This window comes from Rhinolophus hipposideros (assembly GCF_964194185.1).
Source record: "Rhinolophus hipposideros genome assembly, chromosome: 16".
Taxonomy (NCBI): Eukaryota; Metazoa; Chordata; class Mammalia; order Chiroptera; family Rhinolophidae; genus Rhinolophus; species Rhinolophus hipposideros.
Genome location: NC_138062.1, coordinates 59,739,947 through 59,761,596, shown reverse-complemented (window position 1 = coordinate 59,761,596; position 21,650 = coordinate 59,739,947). Strand labels below are relative to the sequence as shown.

At 52.6% G+C, this 21,650-nt stretch overlaps 2 protein-coding genes across 3 annotated transcripts in view; one reads left to right on the top strand and one right to left on the bottom strand.

Moving 5' to 3' along the window:
- GNG7 (G protein subunit gamma 7) overlaps nucleotides 1–21,650 on the bottom strand; it is a 114,220-nt gene that overhangs the window by 16,149 nt on the left and 76,421 nt on the right. For both annotated transcript variants that reach the window (XM_081076509.1, XM_081076508.1), the window contains one exon: nucleotides 12,687–12,720. The gene's annotated coding sequence lies outside the window, so the exon portion shown is untranslated. The remainder of the gene's footprint in view (nucleotides 1–12,686; nucleotides 12,721–21,650) is intronic.
- Nucleotides 4,829–20,565, top strand: LOC308509451 (cell division control protein 42 homolog; the record flags this gene model as incomplete). Its single annotated transcript, XM_081077412.1, is given in 5 exon segments — nucleotides 4,829–4,979; nucleotides 9,115–9,486; nucleotides 9,489–9,753; nucleotides 11,535–11,620; nucleotides 20,495–20,565. Coding segments are annotated over 5 exon segments (945 nt in total).

The following is a 21,650-nucleotide window of genomic DNA, read 5'->3' as shown; positions in this document are numbered from 1 at the left end:
CTTACATATTTCTGTCCCCTTTCTTCTACGGGGTTTTGTGGCGGCTGAGTCCTCCTTCCGTCTTGGAGTCAGACAGAGTAACGGGCACACCCTAAGGCTGCAGGACAGGCTCAGATGTTGTGGCTTCTAAGATGTCCTTTGGACTCTGGTTCTTGCCTAGACACTGGGCTGTGTGTCCGCATTGCCTGTGGTGGAGATGCATGGCAAGTAGGTGCCCCAAAACCCCTTGTGGGCGGCAGGCTGAACCTCGGCACCCTAGGGTGCAAAGCCAAGATGCAGACAGCAAGCTTGGGGTGGCCCCAGCCCCCGCAGGGACCGTGGAGCTCCACGGCTGCCAGGAAAATGGATGTGCTCCCTGCCTCCCTGGCACGCTCCCTGGCATTCCGGGGAAACTCAAACCTGCCAGGCGTGTCTCGGCTAGGCAGACAGAGGCCCACTCAGGGCCAGGCTGGCATTCCCCGGAGACTGAGAGCTGACGAAGCGCCTCTGTGGGTCTATGATGCCATCTCCACCCTCGGAGGTGTCTTCCGTCTGCACAGGAAGAATGACAGTGAGACACAATAACGCCGGCAATCCCCGTGAATTCCACACATAGCTCTCATAGCTGGGACGAGCGCCACTCCCAGCCTGCTGGAGAAACCCGACATGAGCCAGTGCCGGGCTGTCTGCTTACCAGAAGAGAAAGAACTGGATGCCAGCAGAGGCTTCTGAAAGTTGGCCAGTTGGGCTGCACAAAAGCAGAAGAATGTGAAAAATGCTCCTGGTGGGGCTGAGGAGGTGGGAAGGACCTTCGAGGAGTGAGGAGCGGAGAGGCTCCTGGTTCTGGTGGCCCCGGAAGCTGAGCATCCAGTGGCTGCTGAGGACCCCTCCCAGGTGTCCGAAAGGAGGGATGTGAGGCTCAGGCCAGGTTTCCCTAGGGCTGCCTGCCGCGGGCGAACACCCAGGAAGCAGCTGGCAGTTTTGTATCGTCAGTTCTGTGCCTGAAGGTTTGATGGCTCTACAGATGGAGCGAAGGACAGGCCGGCCCCTTGCTTCTCCGAGGGGCATTCTCTATGTCCAGGTTCCCAGGGGCAGCCCCAGGGTAACTCCTAAGTTCATGAAGAAGGGGGCCGATGGGGCTGGAAGATGAGAAAAGCGGGGCTCAGGAATCGGTTCTCCCACCAGCCTGCAGTTTGACCGCTGTGTCTCAGAGACGGGTGTCCTTTCCAAAGCAGCATGGCCACCGGGCCTGGCAAGAGGCCAGTCGGGGAGCCCTGTGGCTCTCAGAGCACTCCAAAAAGGCTATCCACTGTCATGAGCAGGACGGACCAGGGCGGGAGCCATTGCCCCCAACCTGCTGACCCTGGGGCAGGGTCATTCTCCACGGAGGGGGCGTCCTGGGCCTGGGGGCTGCTGAGCAGCATCTCTGGCCCCCACTCAGTGTCCCAGTTGTAACAAGCACAGGTGTTCCCCGGACATGGCCCAGCATTCCCTGGGGGAAGGATCACCCCTCGAGTGAGAACTACTGGGTTAGAACCCCTCAAGAGAGCCTCACATCAATGCTTCTTTCCTGAACTTTGCTGTTAAATAAGGAGAATCACGGGAAATGGGAAATCAGAGGTGTTTCGGGTGGTGTGTTGCTGACTTCAGGCCCCATTCTGAGTCAGGGCCTCATCTCACCTGCAGTCACCATGTGGGGACAGAACCCCAGAAAGCAGTTTCCAGGCTCTCGGCCTCACATAGAAAGGTGCATAGAAATGGCCATCAACTGTGATTGGATGGCCATCAGCTGTGGCTAGTTGGCCGTCAGCTGTAACCAGTGAGCCATTGGCCACTAATATAACTGCCGTGGCTGAGCTAGCAGAAAATGGGGACCAGCAAGAAGATGTTGGCTGAGCCTACAAGCGCGGATTGCAGAGAGGCGGATGCCGCCGGCGAGAATATAGTGATATGACTCCCCTATCTATGGCTCCGCGGGTGTTCCTTTTTGGCCTCACCATGTCCTGCGCTCTTATGTGGGGAGCGGGAGCAGAGACCCCGCCTGACACCCCGCATGACACACCGTGTGCACAGGAGGCCCCCACCTCTCCTGGGGACTGTTGTTTGGCAATTACGAGGCACACCCGTTATGTCACACTGAACCTTCCCCAGCAACTCAGCAAGGGCTCAGCAGGGTTACCTGAGACAAGGTGTGGCAGGCACAGCTCCATGATGACCCCAGTGACCTTGTATAATCACCGCCCCTAGGGTGCGGCGGGACCTGAGAGTATGCTGGGATTTGCTCGGGGCCAAGGCCCTGTCATGTGGCACAGAGACTTTAAGTGAGGGAAACAATCCTTGGTGGGCCTGATCTAACCAGGCGAGACCTTAAAAGGGAGCAGAAATGATTTGCAGCTTGAAAGGGATTCGCTGCACGGGAGACCATCTGTTGCTGGCTTTGAAGACAGAAGGGCCAGGTGGCGAGGAATGGGGTGGCTGTTAGGGGCTGACAGCCAGCAAGGGCATGGGGACCCTGGTCCTGCAGCGGCAAGGAATCGAATTCTGGAACAATCCAAATGGGGTCAGAAGACGACCTCAAGCTCCAGACAAGCCATTTCAACTTCAGCCCTGGGAGACTCTGAGCAGAGAAGCCGGCGTGGCTACGCCAGGCGTCTGACTTCCAGACCTGCGAGGCAGCACATGGGCACAGTTTTATGTGGCTACATTTGCGATAGTTTGTTCTGCAGCCCACACAGCTCATCCACAGGCCAGGGTGAGACCAGGATGGCGTCGCCTCACTGTGGGACTAGAATCTTTCTAGTGTCCTCCATGCTACATTGGTCCTGCGACCCGGACTGATTCCAGCCAGCAATCACTGCTGGCCGCTGAGCGTGGACACGACGCTGGGTATGCTACACAGGCGATTCCTGCTAGTCTCCTCTGTAGCAGCCCTGAGACGCAGGAACAGCACTGAGGCCAGAGGGCTTTCTGGTAGCTTCTGCACTGGTGGGCTGAGCCATTCCCTGTGATTCCCGTAAACTGGGGCATGAAGGCCCTGTGCATTTAATCCCGATGGCACAGGCCTCAGGGAATTCCAGTTCAGAGAGAGCCCAGCTGCTTCCAGGCAGTTCCACAACGCTCTTCTGCAGTCTCATCCAGGCAGACAGGGCTTGTGCGGCCGGCATGCTGGTGAGTCAGAGCCCGGGGAAGGTGGCTTTGCTGAGGGCGGGCGGGAGGGGCAGCAGCTGGCAATCCTAGAGGGCTGCAGAGCTTAGCTCACATTTCCTGGCAGCACCTCGGGGAGGAGGGGAGGCGGGCAGGCAGGCGGCACTGACTCCTCGTCTTCAGAGAGAACAGACACAGCCTTCATTTTGCTTTAAAACTTCCGGAACCGGTAGCTTTACAGCTCACCGAGCTTCTGAATTCTTTCCTCCCAGGGCCCCGTGGTCTGACCCCCACCCCTGCCTGCCATTAAATAGGAAAGAAAAAAAACAAACCCCCAAAAACAAACCTCCAGCCAGATTCGACAGGAGGACAAAGGACGAGGGTGAGGACGCAGGCTGTTCCCCCAGCCGAGCTGACTGTTCCTGGGAACGCCGTGTTCACAAGAAGAGACAGGCTGTTTTGTTGAAAGAGGAAAAAAAATCCCAAACCAAAACAAAACGAGATGGAGGTTTGGGAGAAAAGACGGCTCCAAGGTACTATTAGGGCAAGCCGCCTTCTTGCGGGGCCGAGGAGCTGGGTTTGCAAGATAGCCCGTCGGAAGGACCTTGATCAATGTACATTTCTTGCAAGCCTATTACGTGCACATTTCTTGCACACCTACTGTGTGCACGAAACGGACCCACACACCTCCAGGGGCAACATTTGCACCACAGTCCATGTAATAGAAGCCCCTAGGGGTCTCACCCCAGGCAGTCATGCCCTCCGGGGGACATTGGGCTATGTCTGGGGCATCTGCGGTTGTCACACTGGGGGTGCTCTTGGCATGGTGTTCCTAATATTATTTGTTTTATTTTCTTTAGGGTTAACATTTTCTAAGTAAAATGGAAGAAAAAAGAATGGGTAAAAACTCTCTGATGCAATGCCAGGTAAAGGTGGGTAATGGTCTGTATAAGACATGGCCAGGGGAGGGTCACAGGGAGTGACAGGGAGTGACAGGGCAAGGAGCCCTGAGGATGGGTCCCAGGCGGCCAAGAAGGCAGGGAGAGAGAAGAAGGGAGCAGAAGGGTTTCTAATGGTCTGGGGATGCTGCTCAGCCCCCCACGGTGCCCAGGATGGCCCCCCACAGAGATGACGTGGCCCCGATGTCAGCGGTGCTGAGGGGAGACCCTGCTCTAAACTGTACAGAAACATACACACAGTGTGGATAGCACACACTGGGTGTTAGGGGGGGCATGTGCTTCCATGCGTCCCCAGCAGCGGGGATGGGGTTGTCCGCTGGCCCCCTGGACCCACCCCATAGAGGGGGGTCCATGGAGAGATGCGGGTACTGCGTTGGCATTTGAACTTCAGTACAAGGTAGACACAAAACCTCTTTGACCCGCACTCCCCTGACAGCCAGGGGCCGAGTGGGCTAGCATGGGGAGGGAATGCCACATGAGGGCCGCCTCTGACCCTCTGTATAACTGCGATCCCTTTTGGTAGGATCGCGGGGCCCTAAAACCCGAATGGGGACTTTGCGAGGCAGATGCTTCCCAAGAGAAGGCACACACCCACTGGAGAACAGCATCTTGTGACTCTCTCTGTCACCGGTCCCTTTGTGCACAGGCTAAATCCGTCCCCAGGAAGCTATATTTAGAAAGAGCCAGAGAAAAGGGAATGAATGAGGTGCCCAGAAGCCAGAGAAAAACAGCAGCGGGGCAGGCGGATGCTGCCTGCAGCAGGGAGCCTGGAGCGCAGGAATGAGCGGCTGTGGGCGCTGGAGGACAATGAGCCTGCGGTGACGAAGGGTGACGATGCAGCTAATGAGCGGGCAAGAGAAAAGGCTCTTTCTGTCCACCCGGGGCTGATGCAGTCATGTGAGAGTTTGCAAGCCCAGGAATGGGGTCGGGCCAGGGCACTGAGCATGCATGGCTCACGGCACTCCTGCTCTCAGCTTCCTGGCACTGACAATGTGCTGTCATCCTAGCCCGGTGACACAGCAGCTCGGGAGCCACTGGGCAGGAGGGCTGGGGAGGGAGGAAGGCAGATCCAGGCCTTCACACCTTGGCTCAAGCAGGTCCTTCTCTGCCTGGGCCCAGACAAACTCCTACACATCCTGCAAAGCCCCATGAAGTGCCACTTCCTCTGAGAAGTCCCTAACCTGCTGTCCGTGGACAACCAAGCCACACTAAAACCTCTTCTGCTCCATAGACATTCCTAAGGAACTGTATGCACTTCTTGTGACTGCTGTCACAAATTACCCCAACGGGGTGGCTTAAAACCACACATCGATTCTCTGACAGTTCTGGAGGTCGGAAGTCCTAAAACGCAGGTGAGGGCAGGGCCAGTCCTTCCAGAGGCCCCGGGAGAACCATTCCTGGCCTTTTCCAGCTTCTAGAGGCACCGCGTCCCTGGCTCGTGGCCCCTCCTCCATCGTCACAGCCAGCAGTGCAGCGTGTTCCATCTCTGACTCTGAGCCTCCTGCCTCCCTCTTATGAGGACCCTGTGATGACACTAGGCCCCCTCTAATCCAAAGTCGTCCCCATCTCAGGAGCCCTGACTTAATCCCACCTGCCTGCAAAGTCCCTCTGCCGTGTGAGGTGACACATTCATAGATCCCAGGGATTCGGACATGGGTGTCTTTGAGGGCTATGGTCAGGAAGCTGGGGACCAAAGGGCTACCTGGATGGAAAGGACTGGTGGCAGCACTGCAGGTACTGACTAAGGATGCTACTTCCAGGAATTCCCACTGTCCCCAACGCCAATCTTGCTCCCAAGACAAGAGCTTCCAGGACCAGGCGGCCCAGGGCAGAGCACGTGGCCACACCCGATGGTCTGCCTGGGGCACACACACTCTCGAGGACGGACCTGGACCTGGGTCATTGGCTGCAGCTTCTTGCTCTGGGCTCTGGGTCGCTGGTCACCACCCATGCAGCATACTGGATCACAGAATGCTCAGTGCTTACTGAGTGTCTATGGCATCTGCAGGGGTGCCCACCCCACCTGTGGTGCTGTTGGAAAGTCCTGGAATGACACAGATCCAGAGAGGTTTTCCCTAGGGCTAGTTGTAGGTAGGGTTATTTCCCATGTTAAAAATTAAAAACAAAATAAAAAACAACGCAGCCAGCAATGGGATTAACTGAACAGTTTAGAGAGTTCTCACCCAGGGTGGTTCTGTCCTATAGGAGACACCGGGTGATTTCTGGAGACGTCTGTGGTTCTCACGACTGGGGGTGCTCCTGGGATTGAGTGAGTGGGGGCCAGGGAGGCTGCTGAGCTCCCACAGTGCCTGGGATGACCCCACAGAACATGGGCCTTCCCGTGTCAGCAGTGCCAAGGGGAGAGACCCTAATCTGAGGAATGTTCCAGCCTAGGGGCCAGTTTCCTGGGAAATGTGTCCCTTGTTTTGGTCCCATTGGGGTCAAGTGAGAAGCTGGGTGTACCGACGCTGTTCCCAGCACCTGTTCCTGCCTCTCACCTGAACCCTCAGTGTCCAGGCAGGTCCCAACTCAGGGGCGCCAGGTGCCCCAGGTGTGGACAGGAGGCTTTGGGCTCAGATGTCAGGGTGCCCCACCCTACAGCACAGCATGAGGACAAGTGCATGGGACCCCTACTTGGGTGCCCACTGACGTGTGTCTGGCTGGAAACTTGACCCTCAAACGTGGGGGTGGGGGGAACAGAGAAGCAAATGTCTAGGTTTGGGATGCAGATTTTGGCCAGTGCAGGCGGAGAGGGCTTCGCAAGGCCACCACCAAGGTGTCGCTGGGCTGTGTCCTCATCCGAGGATGGGAACAAGGAGTGAAGGATCCATATCAGCTCTGTGGTGGTAAGCATGGCATTTGGGGTCTCCTGTGGAACCTTCCAGAGAAGGACAACTGCAGCTACCCTTGCTGAGGATCCCCGTGCACTGAGCCCAGGAGGGAGCGCCCCGATGCCCAGGGGCCCACAGGCGGCGGCAGGACCTCCGTGGCTCGCTCTGGATTTGCAGAAAACCCCTTGTGAGAGTGAATTCATCTCAGCTGCCCAGCAGCCTCTGCCCTGAGACGAGGTTTCAATGAGCCGCATGGAATTGCTAACGAGACTGAGTGTCTGTTTCTGTTCACACTGACATCCCCTTTTCTCGTCCGTCCAAATTCTATTACGCCTCATCTTGTTAATGCAGAAACGCCGCCAAGCCCTGGGCTGCCCCGGAAGGGCTGAGGTCTCCCAGGGCGCTCACTGGAAAGGGGAACCGTGGTCGCCTTGGGGCTGGATGCCCGTGGCTCAGAGCCTCTGCAGGACTTGGGAAGGACAGTTTGGGCCGAAAGCAGGACACAGGAAGGGTGGAGGATGCACGGAACTGGGCAATGTAACCTCTGCCAGCCGGCTTCATGAGGTAAGCAGCTGTGTTTAGGAGGCCCACCTGGCAAGGTGCTGTGGGAGACCCCAAGTGGCTGATGGCAGCCTCCAGCTGCCAGGTGGCAAGCACACAGTCCCACAGCAAGGAGACAAATTCTGCCAACACCCTGATGGAGCTTGGCAACAGGTTCTCTTCCATTTGAGCTTCCAGGTAAGAACGCAGCCTGGCTGACACCTGGATGGTGGTGGCATGGTAAAACCCAGCTGCTGTCCCAGTCCTAACTCTCCCATGGAAAGTGACCATGGGCACGGGCGGCTCTGAGGGGACCGTCCAGATGGGCAAGTGGTCACGCAGCCTGGGAGGCCAGGTGATAGTTACTTTTACATGTCCACTTGGCTGGGCCAAAGAATGCCTTCTGTGTGGTCAAACATTGTTCTGGATGCTTCCGTGAGGGTGCTTCTGGATGAGATTGACAACTGAACCAGTGGACCTCGAGTAAAGCAGATTGCTCTCCATAATGCTGGTGGGCCCCGTCCAATCAGGTGAAGGTCTGAATAGAACAGAATTCCCAGTCCCCGAGCAAGGGGGAATTCTCCAGCGACGGCCTTTGGACTTGAAGTGCACCACTGGCTCTCCTGGGTCTCCACCCTGCAGATTTTGGTCTTGCCAACCTCCGTGATCAATTCCTTAAAATAAATTTCTCTGTATATACACCTTCTACTTCTGTTTCTCTGGAGAACCTGGCTAATACAAAACACTAGGTGCTTCATGGTCAGAGAGAAATGAGCTCAATTCCTGGCCCTGCTGTCCACTGGTCCCTGAGCTGTGCCGAGTCTCTCTGCTGCTAGGCCTCAGTTTCCTCACCTGTAAGATGGGGATAAGGGAACCTGCTTCCTGGGGCTCCTATGGGGATGAAACGAGACACAGCAGCTGGCATGGCCCACAGTGGGTGTCCAGTAAGCATCTGCTGAGTCACTGAGTGGGGTCTGTAGACAGGGGAACGCAGTGGGAGGGACAAAGAGAGGGGAGAGAGGTCAGCAGCCAGCATGGCTGGGCTGCCTGGGAGTAGGGCCACAGCGCTCAGCGCTCACTCACAGCCACAGCCTGACTGGAGCTAACTGATGTCAGGGGCTGGAGCTTGTGTCATTCTGCCCCCCTCCGCTGGCAGGTGTTCCATGCACGAACCTAATCCCACAGCAGGCAGCTGAGCCTGCTCTCCTGACACCTGAGCCTGGCAGAGGTAGCCTAGCCCTCCTGACATCTTCGCATACATGTGTGTCCCAGGGGACCCCACGCTTGTTATCGGACTTCAGGCAACCGAGCCTTGCTCTGCCCGTCAGGAAAATGGGTGCATATCTGTGCTTCACCGATAGAGAGCATGAAAGGACCAGAGACTGCAGCTTCTGGTAACCAGGGAACCGGCCACCTTTCAGATCATCCTCTTCACTGTCAGGCTGGGCTGGGGTGAGGCACTCATCTTGGGCGCAAAATCTAAGGGGCACCTGTAGCTCAGCCACTAGGATAACTCAGACTTTCATGCAACATTTTTATACAAAGTCAGAATGAATGCAAAACATCCATATTTTGAATCAATATAAAGTTTTCGTTAGAGACAGGTCCTGATAGGGCTGGGGTGAGGGTGAAGCCTGCTCCTCTTCATTTAAAATTTTGACCTTCGCCCGCGCAATGCTGCCAACGCCCTGGCGAGAAGCTGAGGTCATCATCGGATTTGAAGTATTTAAAGTGGATAGAAAACGGTTTCAGCAATGCAATTAAGTGTGTTGTGGTGGGTGATGGTGCCGTTGGGAAAACATGTCTCCTGATATCCTATACAACGAACAAATGTCCCTCTGAGTATGTACCGACTGTTTTTGACAACTACGCAGTCACAGTTATGATTGGTGGAGAGCCATATACTCTTGGACTTTTTGATACTGCAGGGCAAGAGGATTACGACAGATTACGACCGCTGAGTTACCCACAAACAGATGTTTCTCTAGTCTATTTTTCAGTGGTCTCTCCATCCTCATTTGAAAATGTGAAAGAAAAGTGCCTGAGATAACTCACCACTGTCCAAAGAATCCTTTCTTGCTTGTTGGAACCCAAATTGATCTAAGAGATGACCCCTCTACTATTGAGAAACTTGCCAAGAACAAACAGAAGCCTATCACTCCAGAGACGGCTGAGAAGCGAGCCCGGCACCTGAAGGCTGTCAAGTACGTGGAGTGCTCTGCGCTCACCCAGAAAGGCCTAAAGAATGTATTTGACGAAGCAATATTGGCTGCCCCGGAGCCTCCAGAACCGAAGAAGAGGTGTGTGTTGCTATGAGCATCTCTCCAGAGTCCTTTCTGCACATCTGGCGTCGGCATCATACTAAAAGCAATGTTTAAATCAAACTAAAGATTAAAAATTAAAATTTGTTTTGGCAATAATGACAAATGCCCTGCACCTACCCTCATGCACTCGTGTGAGACAAGGCCCGTAGGTATGGCCCCTTTCCCCCCCTCAGTACTAGTTAATTTTGGGTAATTGTGTATTGTCAGAAAAGTGATCAGTACTAGTTTTCGTTTTGTTGTTCCAGTTTTTTGTTTGTTTGTTTTTTGTTTAAAAGCAAGGCATGCTTGTGATGACTCTGTAACAGAGTAATTTGCGTTATTGAAGCTGCTCCTGGGTTCCACTCTGGAGAGTAATCTGGGACATCTAGTGGGTTTTTTGGGGGGCCGGGGGGAGTGTGTGTGGGGTTTGTTTTTATTTAGTCATTTTTTAAAAATTCATTAACCATCAGACAGCCCTTACGGGGAGGAGGATGGAGTGATTGCGCATTCCACTTCCTAGATCTAGTTTAGAAAACATGTTCCCCACCCGGTGCTCTTAGGAAGGAGTATAGTAAATGCCTCATTTAATGACATACTCCTTTTTGAAAGTTGCCTTTTCTCTCCACTCTTGAGTAGGTCCAGTATTTGATGAAAGTCATGAAAGCGGGTGGAACCTGTCTTGCCCCTCTTCTTTTCTAGGATGCATTATATATGTGACTGTGACTTGCAAGGAAATCTGGTAGCCATTTGCTGATTTATTTTTTGAAGTTAATTTCTAACTTCTTTTACTGATAAAATGAAAACAAGTATTGCACCTTTTGAAACGCACCAAATGGATTGAGCACGTAATTAAAAAAAACATTTTCCCCCCTGTCAGTCATTGTCTTATATGCTTAGCATAGATGGGCAGCTTGATAGTGTGAGATACGGTGTTCCTAGAACACGGCAGAAGACCTGGTGTATATGAGGGGTGGGGGTGGTGCTAGGAGACAGATGTCTGTGGAGTGATTCACATCCTCTTCCAAGTTAGGAGGATGGAGACCTGCTTCCTTAAGACGCTAGGGGTGGGGTGGGGATGGGGAGAACATTTAACAACATGGGGACCAATCAGGGGGATCCCCTTAGTTCTGTTTTGCATGAGGAACTCTAGAGCAGCCAACTGGGGCTCTCTAGTTTAATAAAAGTCACGGGGGGAGTCTTATGAAGACTCTTCATAAGTGTTAATAGGGATTTTATCAGCTGATTTGGGTTGCGGTTTCCAATTTTTAAAAATGTTTAGGTAATCTCCACGTTCCCCAAATCCTAATTCTTATAGATTCATTAGTGTTGAACCAATGCTTTCTCATGTCTCAATTCTTTGTATATGCATTCTTTTTTTTTTTAAAGATTTTATTGGGGAAACCAGCGTGTACTTCGGGGACTTTTTCCAAGTCAAGTTGTTGTCCTTTCAATCTTAGTTGTGGAAGGCGCAGCTCACCAGCCCATGTGGGAATCGAACCGGCAGCCCTGTTGCTCAGAGCTCGCGCTCTAACTAACTGAGCCACCTGCCCGCCCCTGTATATGCATTCTTTTCAGATGTATTAAACAAACAAAAACCCTTCACAAAAAAATAAATAAATAATTTTGACCTTCACTGTGACCTTTCTTTTGGCACTGATTTTGATTTTTAGAAAATATTGCTACATTAAGATACAATTTATCACGATGGGTTTTTCGGTCGGTGCCTTCCCTAAATTCTGTGCCTGGGCCGAGTGCTCGGCTCTCCTCCCCCAGTCCAGGTTCTGCCTGAGACACTTGCAGGCTGCACGAAGCAGTGTGGCACCCTTGGGGCAACTGAGACCCAAGAAGTACAAGCTGGAGGGAGGTGAGCCTCCAGGATGGTGATGGAGGAGCGTGCTGGGGACCAGTGTGTGTCAGTGCCTACAATATTCCTTAGAACCCACACCCCCAAGCCAACCCTCTCTGCACCTCACCAGTGAGCCCCCAAAGGTCCTGAGATAAGCCTGGGATGGGAGCCAGTTCCAGCCACCCCGCCACTCAATGTCCTTGACTGAGCAAGGCATCCCAATGCCCTTTCCCTTCCAAATGGATCGCAAAATTGGTGGAAATTAGGCAACATGCTCTTAGACAAGTGACAGGTCCCAGAAGAAGGCCCGAGGGAAAGTAGGAAACACTTTGCATGAAAATGGGAATACAAACGTAAATGCCTGTGTTCAGGACGTCTCCATCCACCACCTAACTTCACACCTTAAGGAACTAGAATGGCAAGAGCAGGCGAAACCCAGAGCCAGCAGGAGGAAGGAAATGACAAAGATGCAGAGAAAACGAAACGGGGGCTAGAAAAGCGAGAGGAGAGTTAAGGAAAGCAGAAGCTGGTTTCTTTGAAAAGGTCGGCAACGCTGGCAAAACCTTAGCCAGGGTGATGGAGAAAAAGGAGGGAAGACGCGGTAATTGAGGTGGGAAGGGAGAGCGGACATGACCGATAGTTTTTTGGAAATGGAAAGGGTTAGAGGAGGAGCTGTGAAGGACTGCTCCCACAAATTAGGTAATCTATGTGAAATGGACAAACTGGAAACGCACACGTGACCCAATCCACCACGGTTCCAGGTTGCACACACATCCCAGACCCAGTTGGACGCCGGCACCGTGTGTTTCTGTATCTGTGGCCTCCGTAATCTTTGTGACATTCTTGGGAAGTGGGAGGATGCTATTTCCGTGGCAGAGATGAAAAGAGCCCGCCCACACGTGACAGCCGCTCAGAGGCGGACCTGAGGTCTGAACTCAGGTCTCCTGGCTCTGAGCCCAGAGCTCTTTTCACGGTGACACAATTCCCAGTGTGTCATGTGCGCGTGAATGCTGTGGCTGTTTGTTCCTTTTTCTGAAAAACAAGAGATTCCAAGCGCATGAAGTCAAGATAAAATGCTACATACCTTTTTTACTTTTTCCAAGAAGCACTGCTTTACTCTGTTGAAAAAAAGAGAGAGAGAAAGAAAGCATGGTTAAATTTTCTTTACTTAACCATCTCCAGGTTTTCACAGAGAAATACTTTCCTGTCGCCAAAAATATGGCACGTGTCCTCCAGAGAAACTGGGGGCAAGAGTCCAATTTATTCTTTATGACTGATCCACTCAGAAAGACAACCCTGTTTCTTTGGGTGGGGGGAAAACAAGTTAAGTTTTCTTCTGAAACTTGTATTATTCCATTTCGGAACATGGGGACCCCAAGCTGTGGTCCAGCCCATCAGACGCGCCAGCACGAGAAAAACAAAGTATCCAGGAACCAAGCCTTGAATGTAATGCGTGGTGTTTTTCCATGTCTGGTTTTTTACTTTGATGGAAGCCACGTGCCAGGGCAAAATAGGGAGAGCTGGAAAAAGTGAACTCGGGGGCAAACCAATTAACCTCGTGTGGAAGAGGTGACAGGTATATGGGTGCAGGAAGGCGCGGGATCTGAGGCTGGCCGCCCAGGGCCAGGAGGTCAACAGGAAAGAAAGGAAGTCCCCGTGATTGGACCCCGGGGGTGGGGGGGCTTCGGCACTTAGGAGCTGCTCCAAGCGGAACCCTGGATAACCCTGGACGGAGCTGCGACTCCCCCTGATTCTCGAGGCAAACAGCATGAGGGATCCTGGAGGCCACCGTGTCCACCTGCTGGGGTGACCCCGACACTAAAGCCAGCCTACACCCTGCTCTCCAGGCTGCACCAGCTGCCCTAAGAATGCACTGCCTGGGGAGGCATGGAGGAAGAGGCGCGGTGACCCGGGCTGTCCGGCTGCGACAACGGCCTCCTATTTGCGGACAGGAGGCTCCAGGCTACGGCCTGGCTGGAGTCTGCATGTGCAGATGGGCCGGACAGATGCCTGGAGCTGCACTCCCAGGGGACCCTGCAGCTGCTGGCTCGGATCACACTTCAAAAACCGGCAGTCGACCACCCTCCAGTTCTAGGGGAGGCTGGTCCTTGGGGCTCATTCTGCTGTGGGCTTGCCCTGGGGAGGTCAGCACAAGTCCCTGCCCCTGGGCCAACTTAGGCCAGACTTCCTGAGCTGCGAGGACCACTGGCAAGCGAGGCTGTTTCTCTCTGGCTCCGAAAGTCCCCTGTGGCCTCTGAGAGCCGGTCCCTCTTCCTTTGCAAACATTTGCTCTTTCCACAAACCAATGGGTTTTTTTCCACCTACACAAAGGGACACACGACGGCTGCCACTCCTGGGTTAGAGCTGAGGGCCACTGAGCCTTTCTCAGTGGCTGTGGGCCAGGGGTGGGGGTGCAGTGGAATCAGAAGCAGGGAATGGGGGGACTGAAGTCAGGCAGGACCTCTCACCCTGAGGCTCACCAAGGGCCCAGCCTGAATGTCACAGAGGCTCCAGGAAGGAGGTGACTGGGGGCGGCTTTCTCTAAAACAGGGGTCTCTCCCCCTTAGCACTGCTGACATCGGCGCTGTCCTGGGCACTGTGGGGATTAAGCTGCCGCCCTACCCTTCGATACCAGGAGCACCCCCACGTGTGACAACCACAGATGTCTCCAGACATTGTCCAGTGTCCCCTGGGGGCAGGCTCACTCTGTCTTAAGGGAGGGCTGGGGACACACACACACACACACACACACACAGAAACATGGCACCGAGCAGGGAGAGCTCCTGCCACAGCCCCAGGCAGCCTGTGGACCCCAACCCTGCTGAAGGTCAGCACTGGAGCTCCCTGGGCCTGGCGGGGACACAGAACAACGGCCAGGCCGGGGCGCCCGGCATCTGAGAAATCTGCACTGGGTGTGCTGCGTGTGGGCACCAGACTGGGGGTTAGAGTCCGCCCTCATGATCCGTGGATTCTGAATCTGTGAATTCACCCAGTCACGCGTGGAGTGGTGGGAGATGTGAGTTATGACCAGCACACAGGCCTTGCACTGCCTCCTCTCAGCTCAGACCGTTCAACCTGGGTCCTTGTCCATACTTAGGGTCATGCTGTTTGCATTATCGTCTTTTCGTGGGTAACTGAAATGTCCCCCAAGCGCAGAGCTGAAGTGCTGTCTAGGGTCCCGAAGCCCGAGAAGGCTGTGACGTGCCTTCCAGAGAAGATGCATGTGTCAGAGAAGTTTCTTCACGCAGTTTAGGTGTGAGTTATAGCGCGGCTGGCCTGCGTTCAATGTTAATGAAGCAACAGCGTATATTAAATAAGGTGTCTCTAAACAGAAACAGGGTAACACAAGGTTATGTGTCCACCTACTTAACTAAAACGTTGCAACCAGAGGCGGGCAGGAACCTAACTCTATTTTCCCATGAGCAGTGGTTCCATAGCTGCTAATTCAGTGTTTGTTGTAAATAACGAGAAATCAACTACATCAATCCATGTAAGTGTATATATTATCCTTCTTCATGACTCTGAAAGGAACACAATTTCATTTTAGAAAACCTGGAAATCACACAATCATCCACAACCCCAGCATTTCATTGTTTCCAGGCATGTACACGTGCCCACCCGTTTTTACACGTGTAGGTCTGATATCCTGTTTGATCACCTGCCTTTCAATTCTTCTTGGTTCACATTACATTGTGAGGCAAACTTTATTTTCCCACGCCATCACAAATTCTTCGAGCATCTGACTTAAAAGAAAAACAAACCTTTATGTTGTAGTAATTTTAGATTGACAGAAAAGTGGCACAAAGAGCACAGCGGGTCCCCAGGTTCCCTTTACCCAGCTTTCTCTAAGGCTGACAACTTGTTAAAATGAAGAAACAAATACGGGAGCCTTCCATGAGTCACACTCTACCTGGATTTCCCCGGGTTTCCCAGAATGTGTTTTCTGGTCCGAGATTGAGCCTGGGTACTACGCTGCACTGAGTGACTTCTAAGCCTGTGTCTTATACTTTATGGACGTATCATAATTTATATTATTATTGCTATTATAGACATTACTGCCCATTATCGGGCATTTAGGCCACCCTAGGCATGAAGCTATAGGTGTTGGGTTCAGATGCCTTTTGTTTTGCCACAGCCTGAAGAGTAACAAGCACACAGGCGTGTACAGACCATTCAGGTACAGCTCCGTGCACTTGCAAGTGTGCGCACCTGTGTCCCTGTCACCTGCAGCAAGACTCAAAACATTTCCTGCACTGCTGAAGGCACCCGAGGCCCCTCCTAGACTGAGTCACTACTCTGGGGTGATCACTCTGATTTTTGTCATTATGATTCTCCTGACTTTGGCTCCTGAAAATAGAAAAGAGGGTACAGATGCTGACTGCAGGATAAGACGTCTGGGTGAGAAGGAAGAACTGCCTGTAAGGTTCTAGAAGGCAGCTAGGTGGCATGGACTCGGAGGCGTGGACTCATCAGTCTTTCCAGGCCGAGGTGCAGCGAGGAGATTTGCAGCCAGCCCTGGCTCTTCACTTCTGTCTGGACGCCTGCCCACTTGCTCTCTGCACCTTGATGTCCTGTCTGTAACGTGGGAACCCCACTGCCTCATTCTTGGGGTCACTGGGAGGATGAAATGAAATGAGCACAGTGCCTCGAGCTTCGCAAGGCACCAATTCATGGCAACAATGATAAAATATATAATACCTGGGATGCCAAAAAAATGTATACAAGAGGACACTTTGGTCAGTGTTGCTCAAGCAGTAGTTCACCATCATCAGAAGTGTCTGGACACTGATGGTAACCACTTTGACCACCTCTTGTAATTGCAGAAGTCAAACGTGACTTGTATTCATTTTCTGGTATCGGTATGTATTGAGGATTACAATTTAAATATAGTTTTCCTTTCTTAAAATGTGTCTCCATTTTGTTGGCGCCCTCTGTGTATAGCCACAGGCTAATAACCCCAAATTGTTAGAAGTAGGCGCTCTCTGAGGGTCAAAGGCTGATGGACCTAGGTCGTGGCCAAAGGCTTTCTTTCTGGGGCTGCAGTGGAGAGCCCCCCAGTGCCGGCATCTTCGGTCGGTCCATTATCGTAATTTTATCCTAATTTTATGATGTTGGAGCAGCTGTGAGGGACACAGCTGGGCTGAGGTCACACGGGGTTGGGCTGGGGACGTCAGGCTTCCTCAGTGTTTATTACAGGTCAGAAGTTTAATTTCTCTTCTTTCTCTACAGCACTGCTCAGGAAGGTGTTCCGACTGCTTTGCACAACTGGCCAGGCAGGGCCCCCAGTGCTTCTGCAGACACATGCTGTTCCCCTGCTCACCCGTTAGAAGGAAGAGAGGAAAATTCCAGAACCCCTGGGTACTTGACTCTGCTGTTTCACAAACAAGGCCTTGCATGATATGCAGAAGTGTGTGTGTGTACGTGTGTGCACATGCGTATAGGTGGAAGGGCAGGTCACTAGGTCACCGTCTCTCCTGGGGTAACCCTGTCCCCCAGGGGATACTGGGCCATGTCTGAGGACATCTGTGGTTGTCACAACTGGGGGTGCTCCTGGCATCAGTGGGTGGGGGTCAGGGAGGCTGCTCAACCCCCACAGTGCCCCGGAGGGCCCCCCACAGAGAATAACACAGGAGTCCTGGTTTGGTCCCTTTACAAGCACTGGTGGCACCATGCAGAGCTGCCCCTGAGCCCAGGACAAGTGGCTCTGGGCCTTTGCTTCACCTCTGGTGCCCTCACCTGGGTCCTTGTCCTTGCAGCCCTCAGCCTGGCCTCCCTTAGGAGGGTTTCAAAATAGATCATCTGCTTTTTTTTTAAGTCTCAGAAACGCCTGAGAGGAGCTGCCGGTGAGGAAGCAGTCCTGGGCAGTACATGAAACCGGAAGTGCTGCAGTCTGATTTTTAGCAGCTGTTCCGGGCAGCCGGTGGGTATTCCCCCTCTGCAGGCATTTCTCTTAGAAGGCTCTCTGCTTTCTGCTTCTCAGAACAAAACTGGCTCCATGCAGTCACACCCTTCGCCCACTCGGGGCTTTGAAGGAGTTCAAATCGGAGCCAGGACCCAGGCACCCAAATACTCAGAGTAGCTGCCACGCCACGGACCCCCTGCCTGTCCTCAGCCCAGCTAGGGGGTGGGGGTGGGGTCCCACCTTGTCCCAGCTGCAGGGAGATACACCTACAGCTGATTTTTTATTAAAAAAAAAAAAAGACCAATAAATAAACATCATTTTAGTTCAGCTGAAAGCTATCCTCACTTTCAACAGCTATGACAGGGTCCCCTCTTGGCATGGGGGACACTGGGAGAGGCCACTCTCTGTGGGGCTGTCCTGGGCACTGTGGGGGGGTTGAGCAGCATCCCCGGCCCCTACCCACTTGATGCCAGGAGCACCCCCCGTGTGACAGATGTTCCCAGATGTCACCCAGTGTCCTCAGGGGCAGAACCACCCTTGGCCCCATTCCATTGAGAACCACGGTGCTAGGATTGTTGAGCTAATACCTTTGAACCCCTCCAGTGTATTCACTTACAGTAGGAATTTTTAACCTGTCAACTTACTTTTAAAAAATTGATTTGTATTGAGATACAGGGGACGCACACTGTTGTGCACGTCTGAGGTATACAATGTACAGACCTGACAGCGTACATGCCGCAACACAACCGTGCACTGGTTTTAACGTTCCTGCTGACCCTCTCACCCCGCCCTGGTCCCACATGAATTTGAGACTCTGACACAAGTGCAAACACAAAGAGGAAGGAATAAAAGGAGAGGTCACCAAGTGGGAGTGACAATGACGGGAAGGACTGTCTTGTGTCCAGCTAAACAAAGGTAATGTCTGTTGGTTGTAGTGGGTTGGACACAGTCCCTCAGATACTCTCCAGGAAGCTCAGCCCGTGGCCTAATTTGGAGAAAGGGTCTTTGCAGATACATGATGCCTAGAGTCGAGAGCTGCACTCGTGCTGGATTAGGGCGGGTCCTAGACCCCATGACAGGTGTCTATAAGAGAAAGGAGTGGGACACTGAGACTCAGACATGCGGGGAGGGGCCACGTGAAGATGGAGGCAGAAGCTGGAGAAATGTGGCCACAAGCCCAGGGATGCCTGGAGCTCCCAGAAGAGAAGCTGGGAGAGGCAGGAAGCACCCAACCCTGGGACCTTGGGAGAGAATGACTCTGGGACACCTTGATCTCGGACTTGTGGTCCCAGAACCATGGGAGGATAGATTCTGTTTGAAGCCACCAAGTATGTGGTCATTTGTCATGGCCATCCCAGGAAATAAATACACTGGTCATTAAAAAAAAAAGAGTTAGCTGTAGGTGTGTACCTGTAGCTGTGACAAAGCGGAACCTGAGTGAGAAGGGTTCCTTTCTTGCTGTTCGACTCACAGGCTCAGAAAATGTACCTAACCACCTGCACCAAGCACGAGGTCTGCATCTCATAGGGCTCAACAAATCTGACTGTTTGCATGGGGGGAGGTCTGGGGCTCCTCCATCCAGGACTAAATCCATAAGAATTATAGACATGTGGGATTGGGAACCAGGCAGCCCAGGCTTCCTCAACCTTGGAATCACCTGGGGGAGTGCTGCAAAGCACACAAAAGCTACCACATCGTGCAGGAGAATGTGATGTAATTGGTCTGGGTGTGGCCTGTTGGAGAGGTCCCAGGTGACCCCACTGGACAGCCAAGGGTGGGTCCCCACATGAGGCCAGCCCAGCACCCCACAGGAAAGCCAGGCCCAGAAGTTCAATGAGTTCAGCACTCCTGGATGGTGAGGGTGGGGTAATACAGCCATTTAATGACAGTAGGAAACAAAGAAATAAAAGATCAAAGTCCTGCCCTTAGGGAGTTTTCTGTGCAGGGGAAGAAGGGACAGGGAGGGATTCTTAACATGCAGAAACAATTAAAGCATGTGATATAAGTGCTAAGTAACAAACACTTTTTTTCTGTAAAAGGCCAGATAGTAAATATTTTTGCTTTTGTGGACCACATGGTCTCTGTTGCAAAAACTCAACTCAGTTGTGCCAGAGCCACCATTAACTTCATGCAATGGGTGTGCTGTGTGCCGATAAAACTTTATTTGCAGCAACAGGCAGAGGGCCAGATTCAACTGCCTGGCTGCAGTTTGCAGGACCCTGAGCTACACAGAAATGAACAGCCTCTGAAGCTAAGCAATGGCAGCTTCTCAAAGGTTAAAATGGAGTTACCCTGTGACACAGCAATTCCACAGCTAGGTACAAGTACAAGAGAAGTGACAACACACGTCCACATAGAAACAGGTGCACTAATGTCCACACAGCAAGGTGCACAACAGGCAAAAGTTAAACCAACCAAGTGTTCAACAACTGGTGAGTAAATAAATAAAATGTGGTGCATATGCACACACAGGAGTGTTACTCGGCTGTGAAAAGGAGGGAGGTGTGACACTCGCCACAACGTGGATGGACCTTGAACACACGGTGCTCGTGAGAGAAGCCAGACACACAAGGCCACACAGTGTGTGACTCTATTTATGTGAAGTGTCCCGAACAGGCACATGTTGAGGTTTGGGGGGGCAGGGGGTCCCCTTTGCACATAAACCACAGGAGGGTTGTGGGGGATGGGATGAGGTAGGCCGAGATTGGGTAAATCAGGGGTTCTTTCAAGCAGTGGTGAGACCACCGCCAGACACATCCCTTTTTCCAAGTCACTGAAGCAAGAGGAGCAAAGCCTGGCTCCCAAGCACAGAGGGGCCCCCACCCCGTCACTTGGTGCCCCACCCAGTGGCCTTTGGCTTTGAGTCCAGCTTCTGAGAGCACCACAGAGGCTACGTGACACAGGCTCCCAGTGAAAAGGAGTTTAAAGCAGGCCTCTCCAGGATGTCTTGAGTCACTCTCTGTGGCCTTTCACGATCCTGTCCCCACCAGGCCCCATCATCGTCACCTACAGTGTCCGCTCATCAACACTGACTGAGCCCAAGGACCCTGGCAACCACTAACCCACTTTCTAGTCATTTCTGCGGGTGTCTTTAAATTAATAAAATTCTTGCCAATTACCTAGTCTGGCAGCAGAAATCAAATAGAGAAAGTCCATTCTCTTTAAGCCAACACATTTCCGCAAAGCCTAAAATACATGTATATTATGCAGCTGTGAAAAAGAATGAGGCGATCTATGTACTGATGTGTAAAGTTCCTGGAAGGGATTATTCGGGTCAAAAGGACTTCCTTAATTTAACAGGTACCTTGCGGGATCGTGGCTCTGAGCACCTCTCCCCCATCAGGTTTACACGTTGATGGAGGAGGGTGCACTAGTCAGAGGGAAGTGACCGGAAGACACAACACCTTTCTGTGTGTGCCCTGTCCCTCCTCATCTGCATGCCCCTGGTCAAATCGCTTTTTTATTCTCTGTAGAGAACCATCTAAACACAGGACTGGTATTTACCTCCCTCATTTTGTCTGAGGGATCTGATGAAATTCAGTCTGGAAGAAGCCAGAAAAACTATGTGAATACGACAGACTATGGGTGGTCGAGACCAGTTGCTAAGAGGGGCCGTGGCCCTGAATTCTGTATCCCTGAGGAGCCAGGAACACCCCAAATGGGACATGATTCCTTCTTACCTTCGTGCGTGGGTCTAGCCAGGAGCATGACACACCTGTGCTGGGCGGAGTCCAGGTAAAACCCAGCCAGCTTCCCCCTACTGTGGTCCTCGCCCTGATCTGGGGGGTCTCTCCTCTAGCTGCACCCCCCCTGCCATCCTGCCCTTACACTCAACAAGGTGGGGGGCGGTGAATCTATGGCATGTGTGCTGAGCTGGAGTCTGAGCTAAACCTTTCTCACCAGGAGAGCTCAGCGTTTTTATCATTGAATTTAAAAAAATTTTAATTGTAGTAAAATGCATATAACATGAACTTTACCATTGTAACCATTTCTAAGTGCAGATCAGTGGCATGAAGCACATTCACATTATTGTGCTGCCATCCCCACCATCATCTCCAGAACTTTCCATCTCCCCAAACTGACACCCTGTCCCCATTAAACACTCACTCCCCGCCCCTCCCCCAGCCCTGGCCCCACCATCTACTC